This window comes from Zonotrichia albicollis, chromosome 25 (genome assembly GCF_047830755.1).
Source record: "Zonotrichia albicollis isolate bZonAlb1 chromosome 25, bZonAlb1.hap1, whole genome shotgun sequence".
In the NCBI taxonomy this organism is placed as follows: Eukaryota; Metazoa; Chordata; class Aves; order Passeriformes; family Passerellidae; genus Zonotrichia; species Zonotrichia albicollis.
In genome coordinates this window covers 1,771,356-1,798,078 of record NC_133843.1, presented here as the reverse complement: position 1 = coordinate 1,798,078, position 26,723 = coordinate 1,771,356, and the positions used below count along the sequence as shown (strand labels likewise).

General features: G+C 38.1%; 2 protein-coding genes across 2 annotated transcripts in view; both read left to right on the top strand.

The window, feature by feature from the left end:
• The window catches only part of LOC102074568 (RNA polymerase II subunit A C-terminal domain phosphatase SSU72), a 35,427-nt gene extending 12,225 nt beyond the window's left edge, over nt 1–23,202 (top strand). Inside the window, exons 3-5 of the mRNA XM_074558327.1 lie at nt 14,411–14,550; nt 17,546–17,664; nt 22,565–23,202. Of these exons, the coding sequence (XP_074414428.1) occupies nt 14,411–14,550; nt 17,546–17,664; nt 22,565–22,666 (361 nt within the window). The 3' untranslated portion in view covers nt 22,667–23,202. The remainder of the gene's footprint in view (nt 1–14,410; nt 14,551–17,545; nt 17,665–22,564) is intronic.
• Nucleotides 1–26,723, top strand: part of AURKAIP1 (aurora kinase A interacting protein 1) — a 180,256-nt gene that overhangs the window by 12,253 nt on the left and 141,280 nt on the right. The gene's annotated exons all lie outside the window — the stretch shown is intronic.

Genomic DNA, 26,723 nt, shown 5'->3' with positions numbered 1-26,723 from the left:
GCAGAAAGCTCCAACCAAAAATGAGCTGCTGGACCTCACCCAGAGCAAGGTTAGAGAGATCACTGAACCTCAGCTGTTCACTTTGAGGAGGGGGAACAATTAAAAACCCACTCTGCAGATTAAAAGCGCCTTCATTGCAGTTAATTAGTGAATATAGAGCACAGGCTCTCATACCTTGAAGGCATATGTTGAATTTCACAGCACAGAAGTAGGGGATTAATGGAGCCAGGAATACAGATTCAGTTGAGTAGGTGGTTACAGTAGATCTAAAATGGAAGCACTTCAAAGCCTTTTAAGATGTGGCAGTTAAAACTTGGAGTTAAAATGTGTCAGCATCTCCCATTGAGTGTTTAGAATGTAGCATTGAAATTCACTGAGCCCCAGTGGAGGACTGCCCCAAAACCATTTAACAGTGTTCTGAATGTTGCTTTTTAAAACATTCCTGTTATTTCTAGGACAACAATAGAGAATTCTGCTCCTGGTTTGAGGAAGGCACAGCCATGGTCTGTAGTTCTCATCACCACCTTGTATGTAGCATTTCAATTCCCTGAGCCCTAATCAAGGACTGCCCCAAAACCATTTAACAGTGTTGTAAATGTTGCTTTTTTAAGCATTCCTGTGTTATTTCTAGGACAAAAACATAGAATTCTGCTCTTAGTTTCAGGGTCTGTAGTTCTCATCCACCACCTTGTATGTAGAATTTCAATTCCCTGAGCCCAAATCAAGGACTGCCCCAAAACCATTTAACAACTCTCTGAATGTTGCTTTTAAAACATTCCTGTGTTATTTCTAGGACAAAAATAGAGAATTCTGCTCCTAATTTGAGGAAAGCACAGCCATGGTCTATAGTTCTCATCCACCACCTTGTATGTAGAATTTAAATTCCCTGAGTCCAAATCAAGGACTGCCCCAAATCCATTTAACAGTGTTGGAAATGTTGCTTTTTTAAGCATTCCTGTGTTATTTCTAGGACAAAAACATAGAATTCTGCTCTTAGTTTGAGGATCTGTAGTTCTTATCAACCACCTTGTATGTAGAATTTAAATTCCCTGAGCCCCAAATCAAGGACTGCCCCAAAACCATTTAACAGTGTTGTAAATGTTGCTTTTTAAAACATTCCTGTTATTTCTAGGACAAAAATAGAGAATTCTGCTCCTAATTTGAGGAAAGCACAGCCATGGTCTGTAGTTCTCATCCACCACCTTGTATGTAGAATTTCAATTCCCTGAGCCCAAATCAAGGACTGCCCCAAAACCATTTAACAGTGTTCTGAATATTGCTTTTTAAAACATTCCTGTTATTTCTAGGACAACAATAGAGAATTCTGCTCCTGGTTTGAGGGTCTATAGTTCTCATCACCACCTTGTGTGTAGCATTTAAATTCCCTGAGCTCCAATCAAGGACTGCCCCAAAACCATTTAACAACTCTCTGCATGTTGTTTTTAAAACATTTCTCTGTTATTTCTAGGACAACAATAGAGAATTCTGCTCCTGGTTTGAGGATTTGTAGTTCCCATCCACCACCTTGTATTTGTATATGTAACCCACCTTTCAGGATTATTTGTCCTTATCATTATTTGCCCCTTACAACTCTCTGAAGGGGTTTGAGGACTTCATTCTAATTCTGTGGTGGTGACCTTAAAGCTGAAACAAAAATAGAGCAAAAATTGCTGCTGAGCTTTGCCTTCAAGTGAAGGCAGAAACTAGTCAAGAGTGAAACTTGCTAAACAGTTTAAATTGAAACTCAGTTTAAATCTTCAGCAGCAGTTGATGTTGTGCCCAGGGATAGGAGCTGTTCAAGTGGAAATTTGGCCAGAATTCTGCAGGAATTGCTCCTGGGTTCTTTAGCAAAGTGAGGAGCTCCATGGCTGATTTCTCTCCTTTCCTCAGCACTGCTGTGTCTGTGACCCTCCCATTAAAGATGATTTTCACAGATTGGGGGTATTTTTAATTAGGATTTCTAGGCAGCCTGCACTTAGCCTGCAATCTTGGCCTCCTACTCTGCTCCTGACATTTTTTACCTCCTCTCTTAATTTGTCCTCCCTGACTTCAGGCAGGATTCCAGTTTTAGCTCCTTAGCTCCATGAGGTTATAAAATTCTGGGGAGGGTGGAAAACATGTCCTGAAGAAGCCCCTAAAGCTGCTTCAGTTAGGAGGAAAATTCCAGAAATGAAGAAGAACTCTGTGCATCTCCCTTGAAGACATTGATTCTTTTCTGTCAAAAAAAAACCCCAAAAAGTTGTGCTGATCTTGGTGCTGGGATCTGGCTTTAACTCTGAGCTCCTGTTGGACTTGGATGCCCATTGATATTTTATGTGTAGCTCAGTCTTGAGGAGTAACTCCCCTAAATTCTGCTTCAGGTAAGCTCTTCATGCATGTCTTTATATCTTACATTTTCATCTGCTTTTTCTCCATGGATTTGAACTGCTGAGCACTTGTCAGCCTCTCTCCTGGGGGCTGTGGAAGCCACTTTGAATGTTTCTTTTAGATCTGTTGAGGGATTTTTTTGTAATTTTTTTTGTTGAATTTGGGTATTTTCCTTTTTTTTTTGAAGCCTAGCCTTGCAAGGACTAAGAAATCATGGCCTGGGTGTCAGTGGCAGAACTTCTTCCAAAGCAGAGCAGTGCAAGTCTCATTTTCTTTCTCACCATGTCTTACAAAGCTCTTCAGTGCTCCTGGAAATAGAGAGGAGGGATGAGGGTGGAAAGAAGTGTTTCAACTGGATTTAACAGGCTTCTGAGGCACATTTCTGCAAATCAACATGCTGCATCCCAATCCCTTTTTCTCCATGAAGGGTTGTAAAATGCTTCACAAAACCTTGGTACTTTCAAAGGCAACAAATTTTCAGCACTTCTTCATCTGCCTTCTGATCACACTGCCTTTAATCTTGGCTTCATTCACATTAAAAAGGAAATACATCAAAATATTAAAAATATATGAGCTGGATATTTATTATTTAAATACTGTTTGAGCTGTGGGACATGGCAGAAACTCCAGACTCAGATCTAACAGCAAATGCTTTTCAACAACATGAAACACTCTGCCATCCTGGCTGTTCTGGGTGCTCTGAAAGGTTTATTCCTTATCCACAGTGAGTCCCAGATGTGCTCTGAGCGTTTCTGACTGGAGGATCCAGTCTGAGGCTGATGATTTTTGTAAAATCCATTCAGAGCTGCAGTGATTTCATTCTTTGGCACTTTCATCCCAGTTTGAGGGAGGGGAGTGAGGTGACAGCCGATGCTCCTTGCCTTGAAGTTCCCTCCTGTGAACACAAAACTGTGCCAGCATTAGGGATGCTTATACTTCTCTTTTCTTTATTCCAAACCAATTTCCATTTTCATTTCAAGTGTGATTCCTTAAACTGGCATTGATGGCAGGCAGGAATGTTCCCTGCACACCTCAGCCAGCGTGCTGCATTCTCTGCAGCCTCCTGTGCCAAGTGGCCCTGCTGGCTCTTCATTGTGCTCTCAGGTTTCCCAAATGTGCTCAATTAAATGGTTTTTAATCGATTTAGGGTTTGTGCTTTGCTCTGTCTGAGCTACCTTCAGCTTTGACTGGGAATCCTGAGTTTCCCAGCACAAGGGTGGCAGCACCAGAGGCAGTTCAGAAATGCTGCTGCAGTTTCATCCATCCTTTCCCTCAGATTTCTCCTCAAAGCTCTTCCACCCTCCCAGTCCTGCATCTGCTGCTCCTCTCTGGATCCTGGCCCTGTGTGACCCTGGAGCCCTTCCCTCACCTGCTGCAGCAGTGGCATCTCCCTGGCACCCTCTGCCAGGGATCAAACTGGATCCCAGCAATCCAAACAAACTCTGGATGCAGCAGTGACATCTCCCTGGCACCCTCTGCCAGGTATCAAACTCTGGATCTCAGCAATCCAAACAAACTCTGGATGCAGCAGTGACATCTCCCTGGCACCCTCTGCCAGGTGACCAAACTCTGGATCCCAGAATCCAAACAAACTCTGGATGCAGCAGTGGCATCTCCCTGGCACCCTCTGCCAGGTATCAAACTGGATCCCAGCAATCCAAACCAAACTCTGGATGCAGCAGTGACATCTCCCTGGCACTCTCTGCCAGGTGACCAAACTCTGGATCTCAGCAATCCAAACAAACTCTTGAATGCAGCACTGACATCTCCCTGGCACCCTCTGCCAGGTATCAAACTGGATCCCAGCAATCCAAACCAAACTCTGGATGCAGCAGTGACATCTCCCTGGCACCCTCTGCCAGGTATCAAACTCTGGATCCCAGCAATCCAAACTAACTCTGGATGCAACAGTGGCATCTCCCTGGCACCCTCTGCCAGGAATCAAACTGGATCCCAGCAATCCAAACAAACTCTTGAATGCAGCAATGGCATCTCCCTGGCACTCACTGCCAGCTGATCAAACTCTGGATCCCACCAATCCAAACAAACTCTTGAATGCAGCAGTGGCATCTCCCTGGCACCCTCTGCCAGGAATCAAACTCTGGATCCCAGCAATCCAAACTAACTCTGGATGCAGCAGTGGCATCTCCCTGGCACTCACTGCCAGCTGATCAAACTCTGGATGCAGCAGTGGCATCTCCCTGGCACTCACTGCCAGGGATCAAACTCTGGATGCAGCACTGGCATCTCCCTGGCACTCACTGCCAGGTATCAAACTCTGGATCCCAGCAATCCAAACCAAACTCTGGATGCAGCACTGACATCTCCCTGGCACTCACTGCCAGCTGATCAAACTCTGGATCTCAGCAATCCAAACCAAACTCTGGATGCAGCAGTGGCATCTCCCTGGCACTCACTGCCAGGTGACCAAACTCACTCTGGATGCAGCACTGACATCTCCCTGGCACCCTCTGCCAGGTGACCAATCTCTGGATCCCAGCAATCCAAACCAAACTCTGGATGCAGCAGTGGCATCTCCCTGGCACCCTCTGCCAGGGATCAAACTCTGGATGCAGCAGTGGCATCTCCCTGGCACCCTCTGCCAGGTATCAAACTCTGGATCCCAGCAATCCAAACAAACTCTTGAATTTCCACTTGGGTGAGGTGCAGGCTCAGCTGTTGGATGGCACAGACACGGTGCCACATCTTCTGATCATCTTGTCACCCTCCAGTGCATTTGTGACATTCCTTCTCCACTCTTTGTCCCTTCCCTTGGCCATTACTCCTCTCTTTCCCTTCTGGCAGCTGGACCTGCCCATTCTCACCTCAAATAAATTCCTCAGCACTGATCAGTCCTTCAGCACTGATCAATTCCTCAGCACTGATCAATTCCTCAGCACTGATCAATTCCTCAGCACTGATCAATTCCTCAGCACTGACCAATTCCTCAGCACTGATCAATTCTTCAGCACTGATCAGTCCTTCAGCACTGATCAATTCCTCAGCACTGATCAATTCCTCAGCACTGATCAATTCCTCAGCACTGATCAATTCCTCAGCACTGATCAATTCCTCAGCACTGATCAGTCTTTCAGCACTGATCAGTCCTTCAGCACTGATCAATTCCTCAGCACTGATCAATTCCTCAGCACTGATCAATTCCTCAGCACTGATCAGTCTTTCAGCACTGATCAATTCCTCAGCACTGATCAGTTCTTCAGCACTGATCAATTCCTCAGCACTGATCAATTCCTCAGCACTGATCAATTCCTCAGCACTGATCAATTCCTCAGCACTGATCAATTCCTCAGCACTGATCAGTCCTTCAGCACTGACCAATTCCTCAGCACTGATCAGTCCTTCAGCACTGATCAATTCCTCAGCACTGATCAATTCCTCAGCACTGATCAGTCCTTCAGCACTGATCAATTCCTTCAGCACTGATCAATTCCTCAGCACTGATCAGTCCTTCAGCACTGATCAATTCCTCAGCACTGATCAATTCCTCAGCACTGATCAGTCCTTCAGCACTGATCAATTCCTTCAGCACTGATCAATTCCTCAGCACTGATCAGTCCTTCAGCACTGATCAATTCCTCAGCACTGATCAGTTCCTCAGCACTGATCAATTCCTCAGCACTGATCAATTCCTCAGCACTGATCAGTCCTTCAGCACTGATCAATTCCTCAGCACTGATCAATTCCTCAGCACTGATCAGTCCTTCAGCATTGATCAATTCCTCAGCACTGATCAATTCCTCAGCACTGATCAATTCCTCAGCACTGATCAATTCCTCAGCACTGATCAATTCCTCAGCACTGATCAATTCTTATCTGGCCTTTGAGCTCAGGGCTAAATTCAAGGTATTTTCTGCCTTCACTGATGTGTGGGACAGACCCCTCAGCTTTGGGCTGGGCTGCCACCTGGTTATTTATATTTGTGGTGATTTATATTTGTGGTTATTTATATTTATGGTCATTTATATTTGTGGTTATTTATATTTATGGTCATTTATATTTGGAGCAGCTCCTGGAGCAGTTGGATTTCTCCTTGCAGCTCATGGATTACAATGCTGGGTGCTTGTCCTGCCCTAGGAAAAGCAATGCAGGATTTTTGCAGCTCATTCCTGCAGGCACAAATGGTGCAGAGATGTCCTGGAGCCCAGCTTGGCATCTCCCTGATCCTTTTGGATGGCTTGGTTTGGAATCCCACTCTGGTTTGGGTTGGAAGGGACCTCAGAGCTGATCCAGTGCATGGGCAGGGACATTTTCCACTGTTCCAGGTTGTTCCATGCCCCATCCAGCCTGGCCTGGAGCACCCACAGCTGCTCTGGGCACCCTGTGCAGGGCTCCCCACCCTCCCAGGGAGGAAGCTTTCCTAAAATCCCATCTCACCCTGCTCTGTTTGCATTTGAATCCAATAGAATGGTTCAGCATTAAGACTTTATTAATTTAGGGACCAACAAAAGTTGTGCACAATCTGTGATTTGTTCTAAACTGCTCAGTTTCAGTTCCAAAGGACAGGCATTGTAAATGGGATTTTTTTCCTGATATCCCATCTCACCCTGCTCTGTTTGCATTGGAATCCAATAGGATGGTTCAGCATTGAGATTTTATCATGTCAGGGACCAACAAAATACTTGTGAACAATCTCTGGTTTATTCTAAATACCCAGTTTCCATTCCAAAGACAAGCATTGTATTAGGAATTTTTTCTTAATATTCCACCTCACCTTGCTCTGTTTGCATTTGAATCCAATAGGATGGTTCAGCACTAAGACTTTATTAATTTAAGGACCAACAGAAGACTTTTGAACAATCTGATTTATTCCAAATACCCAGTTTCCATTCCAAAGGACAAGCATGGTATTTTTTCTTAATGTCCCACCTTACCCTGCTCTGTTTCCACTTGAATCCAATGGAATGGTTCAGCATTGAGACTTAACCCAACAAAAGATTTGTGAATTTTCTCTGCTGTGTTCCACCCTGCCCAGTGTCCATTGCCAAGCCCAGGCCTTGTGTTCCTGGCTGTGGAAATACTTAAGGAAATACCAAGTCCTAGACAAACTTTAACACAAGGGTTTTCTGTTTAAAATGCAGCTACTAAAAAATAAAAAAAAAAGATTATATGGAAAAGAGACTCATGCTCTGGTGAGAAGCACTCTTTTCCCAAAGAAGAAATGCAATGTTTGAGGAAATAATCAGATTTATTTGAAGTTGTAGAACCTTTGGGTGCCACCATTACTTTAAATATTATTTTTTTTCCCCTAAACAGGGTATGTACATTTTAGCAAGTATCATTTGCCCAGTTAGGTTTAATAAATTAGGTTTTTTTTATTTTCAGGAATGTTCTGGGTTGGAAGGAACCTTAAATATCATCTCATGGCAGGAACAGCTGGCACAGACCAGGATGCCCAGAGCTTCACCCAGAGCCCCTGGACCTTCAGGGGATGGGAATTTTAAATCTATAGAATTCATAGATTAATCTGTATAATTAGTAGAATAATCTATAGAATTAATTTCTGTGCTCCAACACTTCCAGCTCAAATCACTTGTGAGCTTCAGCTTCACATGGGAGTTAAAAGGAAATATTTGGATCAGTAAATAATTTTTCTTTAATCATACAGGATAGAGACTTGAATCTCTTGGCCAATTCTAGCTTGGTGCTCATGGCAAAAAGGGATTTTAGGTCAGTGAGAAATAATGATAAATTTGGAGGGGTGAAGGATTTACCCAGATGTCTGGAGCAGGGACCCATCCATTGGATGGCAAAAGGCATTTCTGGTTCCATGACAGGAATTTTAAATTTGGGTGGCAAAAGCAGTGAAAACTTTAGGGATTTAGCTAAACACATGTTTATTTTAATTTAATTTTTTAAAAATAAATCTTTACCACTAATATGGGATAACCTTAGCCCAAAGGAGAGAATGCACAATCACTAACAAAAATTATCCATGAGAATGAACAGCAATGCTGTGCCTGTTGGAAAAACCCAAATTTTGTGCTGCAACATTTCCTTTTTATATCAAACCTTTCCATGCTGAGTATTCCTGCTGAATTCCACCACAGTTCAGCACAGTTATTCTGTTGAAGGTGAAATCTGAATTTCAGGGCTACAAAATGTGACAGCACAGAAAATCAGGGGAAATTCTGTCTGAAAAGAGAGCAGGGATGCACAGGACAGGGAGAATGGAATTAAAATCTGCTGGGAGCAGAGCAGAGCCTGACTTAAATTATCCAACACCTGCCAGTGGTGTGGAGACCATTTATAAATTGGTTTATTTGCATTTACCTGAGCTCCCAAAGAGCAAAAAATTTAAATTATCCAACATCTGCAAGTGTGGTGTGAAAACCATTCATAAATTGTTTTATTTGCATTTACCTGAACTTCCAAAGAGCAAAAAGGTTAATTTATCCAACACCTGCCAGTGTGGTGAAAACCATTCATAAATTGTTGTATTTTCATTTACCTGAACTCCCAAAGAGCAAAAAATTTAAATTATCCCAACACCTGCAAGTGTGGTGTGGAGACCATTCATAAATTGGTTTATTTGCATTTACCTGAACTTCCAAAGAGCAAAAAGTTTAAATTATCCCAACACCTGCCAGTGTGGTGAAAACCATTCATAAATTGGTTTATTTGCATTTACCTGATCTCCCAAAGAGCAAAAAGTTTAAATTATCCCAATACCTGCAAGTGGTGTGGAAACCATTCATAAATTGGTTTATTTGCATTTACCTGAACTCCCAAAGAGCAAAAAGTTTAAATTATCCCAACATCTGCAATTGTGGTGTGGAGACCATTCATACCTGCAAGTGTGGTGAAAACCATTCATAAATTGGTTTATTTGCATTTACCTGATCTCCCAAAAAGCAAAAAGTTTAAATTATCCAGCACCTGCAATTGTGGTGAAAACCATTCATAAATTGGTTTATTTGCATTTACCTGATCTCCCAAAGAGCAAAAAATTTAAATTATCCCAACACCTGCAAGTGTGGTGTGGAAACCATTCATAAATTGGTTTTACCTGAACTCCCAAAGAGCAAAAAGTTTAAATTATCCCAACATCTGCAATTGTGGTGTGGAGACCATTCATACCTGCAAGTGTGGTGAAAACCATTCATAAATTGTTGTATTTTCATTTACCTGATCTCCCAAAGAGCAAAAAAATTTATTATTTATTATTCATTGGAAGAATGAATTAAATAATAATACATTTAATAAATTTTAAACCAGTAAATTAATAAATTTATTATTGATTTAATAAATAATAAATAGTAAATTTAATAAAAATAAATTCCATGTAATGACAAGAAGATGCAGAACATCAATAATGTGCCCACCCCCTTCCTGACTTTTCCCAAGTAAAAAACAACCCAGGCAACCAAACAGGAAATCCATAAATCTTCCCTGCTTCCCTCAGTCTCCTTTTATAGACAGATGGACCCTTGGAAAAAAATCAAACCTGAAAAGAGCTGGGAGTTGGCAGCAGAGCGGGGCTGGAGCAGGAACGCTGTGTGGGTTGGGGTGTGCGTAATCCCGGCTGCAGGGTTTTATCCTAGAAAGGGAAGGAAGAGAGCCCAGAGCCGTGTGTGGGATGCTCTGGGTTTATTTTCCCCCTTTGAGCTGCAGGGATGCAGGAATGAGTGCAGAGAGCCCAGAGCCGTGTGTGGGATGCTCTGGGTTTGTTTTTCCCCTTTGAGCTGCAGGGATGCAGGAATGAGTGCAGAGAGCCCAGAGCCCTGTGTGGGATGCTCTGGTTTATTTTCCCCTTTTGAGCTGCAGGGATGCAGGAATGAGTGCAGAGAGCCCAGAGCCGTGTGTGGGATGCTCTGGGTTTATTTTCCCCCTTTGAGCTGCAGGGATGCAGGAATGAGTGCAGAGAGCCCAGAGCCGTGTGTGGGATGCTCTGGGTTTATTTTCCCCTTTGAGCTGCAGGGATGCAGGAATGAGTGCAGAGAGCCCAGAGCCCTGTGTGGGATGCTCTGGGTTTATTTTCCCCCTTTGAGCTGCAGGGATGCAGGAATGAGTGCAGAGAGCCCAGAGCCCTGTGTGGGATGCTCTGGGTTTATTTTCCCCTTTGAGCTGCAGGGATGCAGGAATGAGTGCAGAGAGCCCAGAGCCCTGTGTGGGATGCTCTGGGTTTATTTTCCCCTTTGAGCTGCAGGGATGCAGGAATGAGTGCAGAGAGCCCAGAGCCGTGTGTGGGATGCTCTGGGTTTATTTTCCCCCTTTGAGCTGCAGGGATGCAGGAATGAGTGCAGAGAGCCCAGAGCCCTGTGTGGGATGCTCTGGGTTTATTTTCCCCTTTTGAGCTGCAGGGATGCAGGAATGAGTGCAGAGAGCCCAAGTGAGCAGGCAGATGTTGGCATCCTGGGGGAATGGCAGATATTGTGGGGTTTGAGAAATTCTCAAATTTCCCTGCTCTGCAGATAACCAGGGGTCTGACGTGGCTCCATTCAAGTGGGTTTTATTTTATTTTATTTTATTTTATTTTATTTTATTTTATTTTATTTTTATTTTATTTTATTTTATTTTATTTTATTTTATTCTATTCTATTTTATTCTATTTTATTTTATTTTATTTTATTCTATTTTATTCTATTTTATTTTATTTTAATTTAATTTAATTTTATTTTTTTCTATTTTATTTTATTCTATTTTATTTTATTTTTATTTTATTCTATTTTATTCTATTTTATTTTATTTTAATTTTATTTTATTCTATTTTATTCTATTTTATTTTATTTTATTTTTATTTTATTTTATTTTATTCTATTTTATTCTATTTTATTTTATTTTTATTTTATTTTATTTTATTTTATTCTATTTTATTTTATTTTATTCTATTTTATTCTATTTTATTCTATTTTATTTTTATTTTATTTTATTTTATTCTATTTTATTTTATTCTATTTTATTTTATTTTATTCTATTTTATTCTATTTTATTTTATTTTTATTTTATTTTATTTTATTTTATTCTATTTTATTTTATTTTATTCTATTTTATTCTATTTTATTCTATTTTATTTTTATTTTATTTTATTTTATTCTATTTTATTTTATTCTATTTTATTTTATTTTATTCTATTTTATTTTATTTTATTTTATTTTACTTTATTCTATTTTATTCTATTTTATTCTATTTTATTCCATTTTATTTTATTTTATTCTATTCTATTTTATTTTTATTTTATTTTATTTTATTCTATTTTATTTTATTTTATTTTATTCTATTCTATTCTATTCTATTCGATTCTATTTTTTATTTTATTTTATTTTATTTTATTTTATTTTATTTTATTTTTTTTTCCCCAAAACATGACAAACTCCAGGGGTGCTGGTGTGCAGTTCCTGCTTTAGGCTGTAAAGGACAATTCCTTAAGAAAATAAGGAAAAAAAAGAGAATAAAAAAAAGGCTTGGCAATGATGTGGAGAAAAGCAATGCAGCAGAAATCAGGCTAATTAACAAGATTTAATTGTGATGAACATCCCAGCACTCAGTTTGTGGTGCAAAATTGAAATTACACAGAGGAACTGAACCCAGATCACTCTTACATATTGCTACAAATACTGGAAATTGGGTTTATTTTTCACAAATACTGGAAATTGGGTTTTTTCACAAATACTGGAAATTGTTTTATTTTTCACAAATACTGGAAATTGGTTTTTTTTTCACAAATACTGGAAATTGGGGTTTTTTTTCACAAATACTGGAAATTGAGGTTTTTTTTCACAAATACTGGAAATTGGGGGTTTTTCACAAATACTGGAAATTGTTTTATTTTCAGAATTATCTCAATTACAGGCTGTTATCCTTACTGTTACATTATAAAAATAATCTCAGCTGGTTAAAAATACAGCTGAAAAACAAGAATATAAAGTCAGGCAGAGCTGTGTCCCCTTCCAGGCTTTCTCAATCCAAATTTTCCTGATTTCCAGAGGTCAGGCTAATTAACAAGATTTAATTGTGATGAACATCCCAGCACTCAGTTTGTGGTGCAAAATTGAAATTACACAGAGCAACTGAAGCCCAGATCACTCTTACATATTGCTACAAATACTGGAAATTGGGTTTTTTCCACAAATACTGGAAATTGTTTTATTTTTCACAAATACTGGAAATTGGGGTTTTTTTTCACAAATACTGGAAATTGGGGGTTTTTTTCACAAATACTGGAAATTGGGTTTTTTTCACAAATACTGGAAATTGGGGTTTTTATCACAAATACTGGAAATTGTTTTATTTTTCACTAATACTGGAAATTGTTTTTTTTTTCACAAATACTGGAAATTGTTTTATTTTTCACAAATACTGGAAATTGGGGTTTTTTTTCACAAATACTGGAAATTGGGGGTTTTTTTTCACAAATACTGGAAATTATTTTATTTTCAGAATTATCTCAATTACAGGCTGTTATCCTTAGTGTTACATTATAAAAATAATCTCAGCTGGTTAAAAATACAGCTGAAAAACAAGAATATAAAGTCAGGCAGAGCTGTGTCCCCTTCCAGGCCTTCTCAATCCAAATTTTCCTGATTTCCAGAAGTCAGGCTAATTAACAAGATTTAATTGTGATGAACATCCCAGCACTGTTTGTGGTGCAAAATTGAAATTACACAGAGGAACTGAACCCAGATCACTCTTACATATTGCTACAAATACTGGAAATGGGGGTTTTTTATCACAAATACTGGAAATTGTTTTTTTTCACAAATACTGGAAATTGGGGTTTTTTCACAAATACTGGAAATTGAGGTTTTTTTCACAAATACTAGAAATTGGGGTTTTTCACAAATACTGGAAACTGAGTTTTTCTTCACAAATACTGGAAATTGTTTTATTTTTCACAAATACTGGAAATTGGGTTTTTTTTCACAAATATTAGAAATTGGGTTTTTTATCACAAATACTGGAAATTGTTTTATTTTTCACAAATACTGGAAATTGGGGGTTTTTTTTCACAAATACTTGAAATTGTTTTATTCTCAGACTTGTAATCTCAAGAAATTCTAGGCTGTTATCCATAGTGTTAATTGTAAAAATAATCTCAGCTGGTTAAAAATACAGCTGAAAAACAAGAATATAAAGTCAGGCAGAGCTGTGTCCCCTTCCAGGCTTTCTCAATCCAAGTTTTCCTGATATTCCCAATTTTCCCCTGGAACTTTCCCTTCAGAGCTGTTTGGTTTCCTCCAGGTGATGGCAGCAGCATCAATTTATTCAATTTATTCAATTTATTCAATTTATTAGCTCCAAGCAGCATCACAGATTCCTCTCACACAGTGAGGAGGCTCTGACAGGCACAAAATCTGATTTTCTTCATTGCTCCCCATTGATGCAGCTCAGGAGGTTTTTGTGGGAGGTGATTCTGTGCTGGCTTTGGCTTCCTTTGGAGTTTTCAGTTGCAGAAATTCACATTTCCAGGTAGGGTTTTGTGCCTGAAACACCTGAAACACCTTTGAGGAATGTAGGACATCCTGCTCACAAAACAGCACAGAAATTTAAAAAAAAAAATGTCTTAAATTTCTTTAAAAATGTCTTAAATTTCTTAGAAAATGTCTTAAATTTCTTAAAAAAAAAGGTTGGGGGGGGGGAAATTTTTGGATATAAAAATATGGAATATTTAAAATGTAATAATAATTTTATAATTAATATTAAAATATTAATTTTAATATTCCATTTAAAAATATGGAAATTTATGGATATAAAAATCATTTCCCAAGCAAAATTCTGAGAGCCTTTTAAAGCTGTAAAAAGCAGCTGCAAGATGGGGGTCACACCTTAGGAATTTCTTTAGTGGTCACTGATTTTTAGGTTTGCAAACAAAATATTTTTAAAATAAAATAAATATTTTATTTTAAAATATTTATTTAAAATTATTCCTTTATAAATTATATATTATTATAAAATTATATATTATTATAAAATTATATATATTATAAAAAAATTATATATATTATAAAATTATTCCTTGTGGTGCTCATTTGCTCCAAACCATGACTTTGCTTCAAGTAAAGATTCTTAACTCAAGCAACCTCAGATACACACAGAATGGGATTTTACACATGTTGGACAGAAATAAGAGAATCAAGCCACGACCAGAGAGATTCCAGAACTGCAAAGACGTTTTTGATTTGATCCTAACGTGTGAAGAAAGAGTCTATGATCAAGTAGTAGAAGGTAAGGAGATTAAAGTGATAAATCAAATTAATTTGGGGTTTTTTTTTTCTTTGAAATAATGTGTGAATCCCAGGAGCTGCAGTTATTGGTGGAGATTTATTCAGAGGTGAGTGCACAGCAAGGGAATTCCAGAAATTCCATGGTTGGTTTGGAAATTCTCATGGATGTGAAAAACTGAACACATTTGGGGTGAGCTGATGGAAAACCAAACGAGAGCTGCATTTCCTGCAGGATTCCCAAGCACTTCATCCATTAAACACCCCCTGGGCAGTGGGGTGAAGCACAGACAGCAATTAATTCATGTTAATTTATTTTATTATTTTATTATTTTTTATTATTTTATATTATATTTTATATTTATATAAATATATATTTATATATTTTTATTATTTTATATTCTATTTTATATTTATATAAATATATATTTATATATTTTTATTATTTTATATTCTATTTTATATTTATATTATATTATATATATTTAGTTTTATTATTACAGTACTGTTTAATTATTACAGTGCTGGACATTTGGGGAGTGACCCCCCAAAGATGTGTAAAAAATCACAAACTCCTGCTCTGTGTTTGTCCAAACAGGTTTTACACTTTCAGATCCATCATTATGGCCTGGCCCACTTTGTGTTGTAATTACAGTGTGTTATAATTAGCTGAGCTGCCCAATTATCCTCTTAATTGGGTTGGTGGGCTCTGAGATGGGTCAGGGGCTTCTTTGAGGAGGAAGTCAGAAGTCTTCCTCATGGTTCCATTGTTAGAATCCAGTTGTATTTATGTAAAATATGGAAATATTTTACAATATTTCATGTATTGTGAAATCTCCCTGCTCTTCTCCATTATTCCATGTGTTATAAAATCCATATTCCCGCTCTTCTCCATTATTCCATGTGTTATAAAATCCATATTCCCGCTCTTCTCCATTATTCCATGTGTTATAAAATCCATCTCCCTGCTCTTCTCCATTATTCCATGTGTTATAAAATCCATCTTCCTGCTCTTCTCCATTATTCCATGTGTTATAAAATCCATCTCCCTGCTCTCACACATTATTCCATGTGTTATAAAATCCATATTCCTGCTTTTCTCCATTATTCCATGTGTTATAAAATCCATCTCCCTGCTCTTCTCCATTATTCCATGTGTTATAAAATCCATCTTCCTGCTCTTACACATTATTCCATGTGTTATAAAATCCATCTTCCTGTTCTCCTCCATTATTCCATGTGTTATAAAATCCATTTTCCTGCTCTTCTCCATTATTCCATGTGTTATAAAATCCATATTCCTGCTCTTCTCCATTTATTCCATGTGTTATAAAATCCATTTTCCTGCTCTTCTCCATTTATTCCATGTGTTATAAAATCCATATTCCTGCTCTTACACATTATTCCATGTGTTATAAAATCCATTTTCCTGCTCTCACACATTATTCCATGTGTTATAAAATCCATTTCCCTGCTCTCACACATTATTCCATGTACTGTAAAATTCCTGTTCCTGCTCTTTTACAATATTTAATGTCCTGTAAAATCCATGGTCCTGCTTTTTTAGAATACTCCATGTGTTATAAAATCCATCTTCCTGCTCTTCTCCATTATTCCATGTGTTATAAAATCCATCCCCCTGCTCTTCTCCATTATTCCATGTGTTATAAAATCCATCTCCCTGCTCTTCTCCATTATTCCATGTGTTATAAAATCCATTTTCCTGCTCTTACACATTATTCCATGTGTTATAAAATCCATTTTCCTGCTCTTACACATTATTCCATGTGTTATAAAATCCATCTCCCTGCTCTTACACATTATTCCATGTGTTATAAAATCCATTTTCCTGCTCTTCTCCATTATTCCATGTGTTATAAAATCCATTTTCCTGCTCTTCTCCATTATTCCATGTGTTATAAAATCCATTCCCCTGCTCTTCTCCATTATTCCATGTGTTATAAAATCCATTTTCCTGCTCTCACACATTATTCCATGTGTTATAAAATCCATCTCCCTGCTCTTCTCCATTATTCCATGTACTGTAAAATTCCTGTTCCTGCTCTTTTACAATATTTCATGGCCTGTAAAATCCATGTTCCAGTACTTTTTTAACATTCCAGGTGGGGAAGCTCAAAATTCTTCTTCTCTTTGAGATTCTTGATCTTTAAAGATTGTCAGAGTAAGAGGAGCAATAAATTCATTTGAGAAGGGAAAATAAACTGCCATGAGCTTTTCACAAATCTGAGTTCATAGGTTGTCAAAATCCACCTCTTTTGGTTGGAAATAAAAGGGATTATTAAGAAAATAATATATAAAATATATAATATATGAAAGTATAATTATATATATAATTATTATTATATATGATATAGCATACAATATCCAATATCCAATATCCAATATACTATATACTATATACTATATACTATATACTATATACTATATACTATATACTATATACTATATAATATATAATATATAATATATAATCTAGACTATATAAAATACAATATGTAATATAGATTGTAATATATAATATAATAATATAGAAATAATATAAAATATATAATAATATCACTAGAAACAATATAATATAATATAATATAATATAATATAATATAATATAATATAATATAATATAATATAATATAATGGACTAGATTTTAAAATAGGTGCAAAAAATATATATTTATAAATCAAAAGTATTTTTATTTTTATAAAATAATATAAGATAATATATTATTATTAAATATTTCATTAAATTATTTATGCAAATATATTTTTATTGTATAAATGTGTAATGTATACTATAAAAATACCAGAAAATATGTAATGATAGAAGTTATTATTAAGAAAATATACAATAAATTCTAAAAAATACTTTAGAAAATTTAATGCCACAACACCTATGTATTTTTAAAAATCCTGTTACTTTTTTTTGGGTAAAATTTGACCCCATTTCACCCCAGTTTTTGCTGCTGTGCCTTTTAATGCAGATTTAAACTCGAGGGAGCAGGAGACGTGTCAGCCCGTGCACGTCATCAACGTGGACATCCAGGACAACCACGAGGAGGCCACGCTGGGGGCTTTCCTCATCTGTGAGCTCTGCCAGTGTGTGAGTACACAAAATTTCCAATTCTGGGCTGCCATGAATTGCCTGTGCTTGTGCTCCAGAAAACCCTGCATTTGCAGTTATTCCATTTAAATCCACGTTAAAATGTGAATTTCCACATTCTCGTGCCTTGTGTTTGTAGAGTTCCCAGATAGAAACCAGGAGAACGTGGAAATGATGAACCTGACTCCAATCCTGGGGCTGTTGCCTGTGCTGTTGCCTTTGCTTGCTGCTCCAGAAAACTCTTGCATTTTCCAGTTATTCCATTAAAATCCACCTCAAAATATGAATTTCCACATTCTCCTGGCTTGGATTTGAGGGGTTCCCAAACCAAGGCAGGAATGATGAATCTGACACAAATCCTGAGGCTGCCGTTGCCTTTTCTTGTGCTCCAGAAAACCCCTGCATTTTGCAGTTATTCCATTAAAATCCATGTTAAAATGTGAATTTCCACATTCTCCTGGCTTGGATTTGTAGAGTTCCCAGATAGAAACCAGGAGAACGTGGAAATGATGAATCTGACTCCAATCCTGGGGCTGCCATTAATTGCCTTTGCTTGTGCTCCAGAAAACCCCTGCATTTGCAGTTATTCCATTAAAATACATGTTAAAAATGTGAATTTCCACATTGATGATGAACCTGATCCAATCCTGGGGCTGCCATTAATTGCCTTTTCTTGTGCTCCAGAAAACCCTGAATTTGCAGTAATTCCATTAAAATTGTGGTGCTTTGACCAAGTCAATCCATGTCAAAATGTGAATTTCCACATTCTCCTGGCTTGGATTTGAGGGGTTCCCAAACAAAGGCAGGAATGATGGATCTGACACAAATCCTGAGGCTGCCGTTGCCTGTGCTTGCTGCTCCAGAAAACTCCTGCATTTGCAGTTATTCCATTAAAATCCACGTTAAAAATGTGAATTTCCACATTGATGATGAATCTGACTCCAATCCTGGGCTGCCATTTATTGCCTTTTCTTTTGCTCCAGAAAACCCTGCATTTGCAGTTATTCCATTAAAATCCATGTCAAAATGCAAATTTCTGCATTCTCCTGGCTTGGATTTGTGGGGTTCCCAAACAAAGGCAGGAATGATGGATCTGGCACAAATCCTGGGGCTGCCATTGCCTTTTATTGTGCTCCAGAAAACCCCTGCATTTGCAGTTATTCCATTAAAATCCACGTTAAAATGTGAATTTCCACATTGAATGGATCTGACTCCAATCTGACTCCAATCTGACTCCAATCAAATGGATCTGATGATGAATCTGATCCAGTCCTGGGGCTGCCATTGTCTGTGCTTGTGCTCCAGAAAACTCTTGCATTTTCCAGTTATTCCATTAAAATCCACGTTAAAATGTGAATTTCCACATTCTCCTGGCTTGGATTTGTAGAGTTCCCAGATAGAAACCAGGAGAACGTGGAAATGATGGATCTAACTCCAGTCCTGGGGCTGCCGTTAATTGCCTTTTATTGTGCTCCAGAAAATCCTGCATTTCCAGTTATTCCATTAAAATCCACGTTAAAATGTGAATTTCCACATTGAATGGATCTGACTCCAATCAAATGGATCTGATGATGAATCTGACTCCAATCTGGGGCTGCCATTGCCTTTTCTTGTGCTCCAGAAAACCCCTGCATTTTCCAGTTATTCCATTAAAATCCCCATTAAAATATGAATTTCCACATTGATGATGAATCTGATCCAATCCTGGGGCTTCCATTAATTGCCTTTTATTGTGCTCCAGAAAACTCCTGCATTTTTCAGTTATTCCATTAAAATCCATGTTAAAATGTGAATTTCCACATTCTCCTGACTTGTGTTTGTGGAATTCCCTGATGAAGGGAGGAATGATGAACCTGACTCCAATTCTGGGCTGCCATTAATTGCCTTTTATTGTGCTCCAGAAAACCCCTGCATTTTCCAGTTATTCCATTAAAATCCACGTTAAAATGGGAATTTCCACATTGATGATGAACCTGATCCAATCCTGGGGCTGCCATTAATTGCCTTTTATTGTGCTCCAGAAAACCCTGCATTTGCAGTTATTCCATTAAAATCCACATTAAAATGTGAATTTCCACATTCTCGTTGCTTGGATTTGTAGAGTTCCCAGATAGAAACCAGGAGAACGTGGAAATGATGAATCTGACTCCAATCCTGGGGCTGCCATTTATTGCCTTTTCTTGTGCTCCAGAAAACTCCTGCATTTGCAGTTATTCCATTAAAATCCATGTCAAAATGCAAATTTCCACATTGAATGGATCTGACTCCAATCAAATGGATCTGATGATGAATCTGATCCAATCCTGGGGCTGCCATTAATTGCCTTTTATTGTGCTCCAGAAAACCCCTGCATTTGCAGTAATTCCATTAAAATCCACCTCAAAATGTGAATTTCCACATTCTCCTGGCTTGGATTTGTGGGGTTCCCAAACAAAGGCAGGAATGATGGATCTGACACTGCTGCTCCAGAAAACCCTGCATTTTCAGTTATTCCATTAAAATCCACGTTAAAATGTGAATTTCCACATTGAATGGATCTGACTCCAGTCCTGGGGCTTCCATTAATTGCCTTTTCTTGTGCTCCAGAAAACCCCTGCATTTGCAGTTATTCCATTAAAATCCACGTTAAAAATGTGAATTTCCACATTGATGATGAATCTGATCCAATCCTGGGGCTGCCATTAATTGCCTTTTCTTGTGCTCCAGAAAACTCCTGCATTTGCAGTTATTCCATTAAAATCCACCTCAAAATATGAATCTCCACATTCTCCTGGCTTGGATTTGAGGGGTTCCCAAACAAAGGCAGGATTGATGAATCTGACTCCAATCCTGAGGCTGCCATTGCCTTTTCTTGCTGCTCCAGAAAACCCCTGCATTTTCCAGTTATTCCATTAAAATCCACGTTAAAATGTGAATTTCCACATTGATGATGAATCTGACTCCAATCCTGGGGCTGCCATTGCCTTTTCTTGCTGCTCCAGAAACCCCTGCATTTGCAGTTATTCCATTAAAATCCACGTTAAAATGTGAATTTCCACATTCTCCTGGCTTGGATTTGTAGGGTTCCCAGATAGAAACCAGGAGAATGTGGAAATGATGAATCTGACTCCAGTCCTGGGGCTGCCATTTATTGCTTTTGCTTGCTGCTCCAGAAAACCCCTGCATTTGCAGTTATTCCATTAAAATACATGTTAAAAATGTGAATTTCCACATTGATGATGAACCTGATCCAATCCTGGGGCTGCCATTAATTGCCTTTTATTGTGCTCCAGAAAACTCCTGCATTTTCCAGTTATTCCATTAAAATCCACATTAAAATGTGAATTTCCACATTGATGATGAATCTGACTTCAATCCTGGGCTGCCATTAATTGCCTTTTATTGTGCTCCAGAAAACCCCTGCATTTGCAGTTATTCCATTAAAATTGTGGTGCTTTGACCAAGTCAATCCATGTTAAAATGTGAATTTCCACATTGATGATGAACCTGATCCAATCCTGGGGCTGCCATTAATTGCCTTTTATTGTGCTCCAGAAAACCCCTGCATTTTCCAGTTATTCCATTAAAATCCACGTTAAAATGTGAATTTCCACATTGAATGGATCTGACTCCAATCAAATGGATCTGATGATGAATCTGACTCCAATCCTGGGCTGCCATTAAATGCTTTTGCTTGCTGCTCCAGAAAACCCTGCATTTCCAGTTATTCCATTAAAATCCACGTTAAAATGCAAATTTCCACATTCTCCTGGCTTGGATTTGTGGAATTCCCTGATGAAGGGAAGAATGATGAACCTGACTCCAATTCTGGGCTGCCATTTATTGTCTTTTCTTGCTGCTCCAGGAAACCCCTGCATTTGCAGTTATTCCATTAAAATCCACATTAAAATATGAATTTCCACATTCTCCTGGCTTGGATTTGTGGGGTTCCCAGACTTCAGGACTTCACTGCTGCTCAGTGAAATCCTCATTCCATTCACAGAATGGACAGCTGTAGAGTAGACAGTAATATTTATCTGAAAAACCTGAAAAACATGTCTGGTCATTTGGGAATCTCAGTAAAATCAAAATATCAGAGCCTTTGGGAATGATCAGTAGAAACTGAATATCTGTGCCTTTGGGAATAATCAATAAAATCAGAATATCTGTCCCTTTGGGAATAATCAATAAAATCAGAATATCTGTCCCTTTGGGAATGATCAATAGAAACTGAATATCTGTCCTATAAATACAGAATGTTTGATCATTTGGAATGATCAATAAAATCAGAGTATCTGTGCCTTTGGGAATGATCAATACAATTAGAATATCAGTGCCTTTGGGAATGATCAATAAAAATAGAATATCAGTGCCTTTGGGAATCTCAATAAAATCAGAATATCTGTTCTATAAAACCAGAATATCTTCTATAAATACAGAATGTCTGATCATTTAGAATGATAAATAAAATCAGAGTATCTGTGCCTTTGGGAATGATCAATAGAAATAGAATATCTGTGCCTTTGGGAATCTCAATAAAATCAGAATATCTGTTCTGTGAAACCAGAATGTCTGATCCTTTGGGAATTATCAATAAAATCAGAATATCTTTGCCTTTGGGAATGTTCAATAAAAATGGCATATCTGTGCCTTTGGGAATGATCAGTAAAATCAAGATATCTGGTCTATAAAAACAGAATGTCTGATCATTTAGAATGATCAATAAAATCAGAATATCAGTGCCTTTGGGAATCTCAATAAACTGAGAAATTTGGGAATTCTGGTTTCTCAGTAAAGTTCAGTAAAGCCCATTGGGTGCAGCCGCCCAGTGAGATCCCCAGCAAACCCAAAATTGGATTTTTGGAGATTTTGAACCATCCAAGGCCTGGAGTTTGCTTGCTCAGAGGTTTTTGTTTTGCAGATCCAGCACACAGAAGACATGGAGAATGAAATAGATGAGCTGTTACAGGAATTTGAAGAGAAAAGTGGAAGGACTTTTCTTCACACTGTCTGCTTTTATTAAAGCACCTCTGTCTCTGAGGCCTTAACCCAGATGAGGGGAGCATGTGTTTCCAGTTCTGATTATACTGTATTTTGGAAAATGAATATTGATCTTTTTTTGTTTGTTTGTTTGTTTAAAAAATTCCTTTTCAGTGTCTTTTTTTGGGGTTTTTTTCAGGTATTCTGTCACAGGTAGGCAGAGATACTGGTTGGGCTTGTACATATAAAATTAAAAGTATACACAAAAGCCACCTATTTAAAAATTCAAATCAAGTTTTTTCTTTAAATCCTACTTTAATTATTACAAATAGGTTTTTAATTATAAAGAGAATGTTTCTTGAATATAAGTTTATAATGTATTTTTCCAGCCTTTGGATTTATTTGATTTATTATATTTCAGTTTTGGTTTGTTTTTTTTTTTTTTATTTTATTTTATTTCAATGTGACAGAATGGCTGAACTCTGTGAGGATGTGAATGGAACAATGGAAAAACTGAATATCTGTATATTATTAGCTATAAAGTTGGAAGCATCAAATAAAAATGAAAAAAACCTTTAAGTTTGTCTGGTTTTAGAATAATAGAAACTGAGGAATTGTGGCTGTTCTTTTTGGGGTAAAATATGGAATATTTGGGTGAGGTGAATGTGACTGTGAGGCTTCAACTGGATTTAGGGAACTGGGGGCAAAATCCTGACAATAGAAATAATTTAAATTTGTGATTGGGTGGGATCACAATAATTGTGATTATTATTACAATTAATCACAATAATTAATTGTGGCATATAATATATAAAAATATAATATACATATATTATGTATAAAAATATATAGATATAATATAGAAATTTATAATATATATATTATATATAATCTATATACAATAATATATATAGATATATAGATATATATACCTATATTATATATAATATATAACCTATATATAATAATATATATCTATATATATAGATATATACACCTATTATATAGGTATATAATGTATAAAAATATATATTATATATATAATATATAAAAATATATAGATATAATATAGAAATTTATAATATATAAATATATTGCCATATATCATCTAAATATATAATATATAAATTTTTTCACTATTAAATTTATTTAATATGTTAAAATATAATAAGTATATTAATATATTATATTAAGATATATGTTCTATTATATATTAATATATGGTAAAATATAATGAATATATTAATATATTATATTAAGATATATGTTCTATTATATATATTAATATATGTTAAATATAAATATATTAATATATTATATTAAAATATATGTTCTATTATATATATTAATATATGGTAAAATATAATAAATATATTAAAATATTATATTAAAATATATGTTCTATTATATATATTAATATATGTGAATGTAATAAATAATAGAAAAATAAATATATAATAAAAATGATAGAATAATTTTTATAAAATTATAGAAGTTATAACAAATAATTTAAATTACAAAAATATTTAATAACGAGTATAATATTAATTGGGATTAACACAACAACCACAATAATTATTATGATAATAATGATTATAATTCTGATATTTTATGAAAGTTCTTGGCAGCTGCTGAGGTTTGAGTGAAGGCTCTGCACTCCTGGCTGTGCTCTGTGCTCTGTGCTCTGTGCTCAAACTCAGCCCTGCCAGCCCAGAGCCCTCCTGGCCTCTCTCCAAATGGGTCACGGCGTCACATTTGGGTTTGGGAATCTTTAATAACCCAAAATTCCCCGTGCTGGGGCTTTTTGGGCTATTTAATAGCTAAACAGGAGTTCTGCAAGGGAACGGGGAGCAGCCCTGGTGATGAGGTTTGGAGAGTTTGTTTTCCTGTCCCGTCTCCACATGGGTCACTGCGTCAGATTTGGGTGTTTAATAACCCAAAATTCCCCGTGCTGGGGTTTGTTGGGTTGTTAAAGACACTTCCAGCAGGAATTCTGCAGGGGATGGGTGTTGGGGCAGCAGCCTGGTGAGGTTTGCAGTTTGTTTTCCAGGTGGGTCACTGCATCAGATTGGGCACCTGTGCTCCCCTCGGGTGCTGGTGACAGCCTGGGGCTGAGCAGGAGCCACGGGCAGGGTGGGAGTGCCGCTAATTGTTAATTAGAAACGAGTTTGATAAACCCATTGTTAATTAGGAACGAGTTTACAAACCCATTGTTAATTAGGAACGAGTTTAACAAACCCATTGTGGGGGCAGCTCACTCATTAGCGGGTCTTTGCTCAGGTGAGAATGTCCCTGGCCCACAGCTGGTGGCACTTGGGCCAGGACCAGGCTGGAGTTTGTCACCTGTTAGGGGTGTTTGGGGTCCCCAAAAGCCAGGATTGGCTGGGACAGGGATATTTGGGATCCCCAGAAAGCAGGATTGATCAAGGCAGGGATTTTTTGGGATCTCTCAGCAGCCAGGATTGATCAGGACAGGGATATTTGGGATCCCCAGAAAGCAGGATTGATCAAGACAGGGATTTTTTGGGATCTCTCAGCAGCCAGGATTGATCAGGACAGGGATGTTTGGGATCTCTCAGCAGCCAGGACTGATCAGGATAGGGATGTCTGGGAGCCAGAATTGATTAGGACAGGGATTTTTCCCAAAAGCCAGGATTGATCAGGACAGGGATGTTTAGGGTCCCCAGCAGCTAGGATAGATCAAGACAGGGATTTTTGGGATCTCTCAGCAGCCAGGGTTGATCAGGACAGGGATTTTTGGCATCCTCACATCCAGAAATGATCAGGACAGGGATATTAAGGGATATTTAGGATCTCTCAGCAGCCAGGACTGATCAGGATAGGGATGTTTGGGAGCCAGAATTGATTAGGACAGGGATTTTTGGGATCCCCAAAAGCCAGGATTGATCAAGACAGGGATGTTTGGGGTCCCCAAAAGCCAGGATTGGCTGGGACAGGGATATTTGGGATCCCCAGAAAGCAGGATTGATCAGGACAGGGATTTCTGGGATCTCTCAGTAGCCAGGACTGATCAGGATAGGGATGTTTGGGAGCCAGAATTGATGAGGACAGGGATTTTTGGGATCCCCAAAAGCCAGGATTGATCAGGACAGGGATGTTTGGGATCACCTGCAGCAGGATTGATCAGGACACGGATTTTTGGGATCTCTCAGCAGCCAGGACCAACCACGGCAGGGATTTTTGGGGTGGCTTTTGCTCCAGAAGCACAGGGAGGGAAATGGCTTTTCCCAAGCCAATGACCCAGCCTGGCTTGTGGGAAAACTTCAGCTCCACAAAACTCCCTGAGACTTGTCCTCAAACTGTTCCCTCCTCTTGTTTTATTCAGAAACGCTTTTGTTTCCTGCAGCAGGCAGAGTAACCGGCTGCCTCCTCCCCGAGCTCTGCATTTCCACGGCACAATCCGCTTCTGAGCTCAGGACAGGATAAAGCAAGAGGTGCCTTCCCTGCCCTGCTGCTCCTTTGCATGAAGAGCCTGGTTGGTCAAATGTTTCATGTGTGTGGTTTAATTAAAAAAAAAAAAATTAAAAAAAATCTGCAATGCAATCTGTGCTCTAATTTGAGGACACCATTTAGTGATTTTAATTGTGTGACAGTATTTTGGTATTTTCAATACCCAGTAGTAGGTTAATGACTGTTCCTTGAAGAATGGAGTTTATATAACACCAGTCATTACATAAGAAGGCTGATTGTGGCCTGAGGAGCAGGAGGGAAACAAATTTGCAAAAATGCAAAACCCAGCAGCAGCAAACTCGGCTTCGGTCACTGAGAAGCACAAAAAAAGGGAACACCTGGATTGTGGCAAGGAGAAACTCACGGTGAGGAAGGCGGGGATGAGGGGAGGCCCTGCAGGACCCCGAGCTGAGCTGCGCCCGTTCCCCACGTGCTGCTCCCTCCGCCTCGCCCCGTCCGCTGTGAAAGGAACAACAACCAAACAAGCAAAAAGTTACCGCCTGCTCACTTCTCTTTTCTTTTTTGCTTTCCATTTTTCCCCAGCAGCTCCTAAGCCGGACAGACCGATAGCACGGTGTGGAACAAACGGACCCTCGGCCTTAGGGACAGAGAGGGGACAAAGCCCTCGG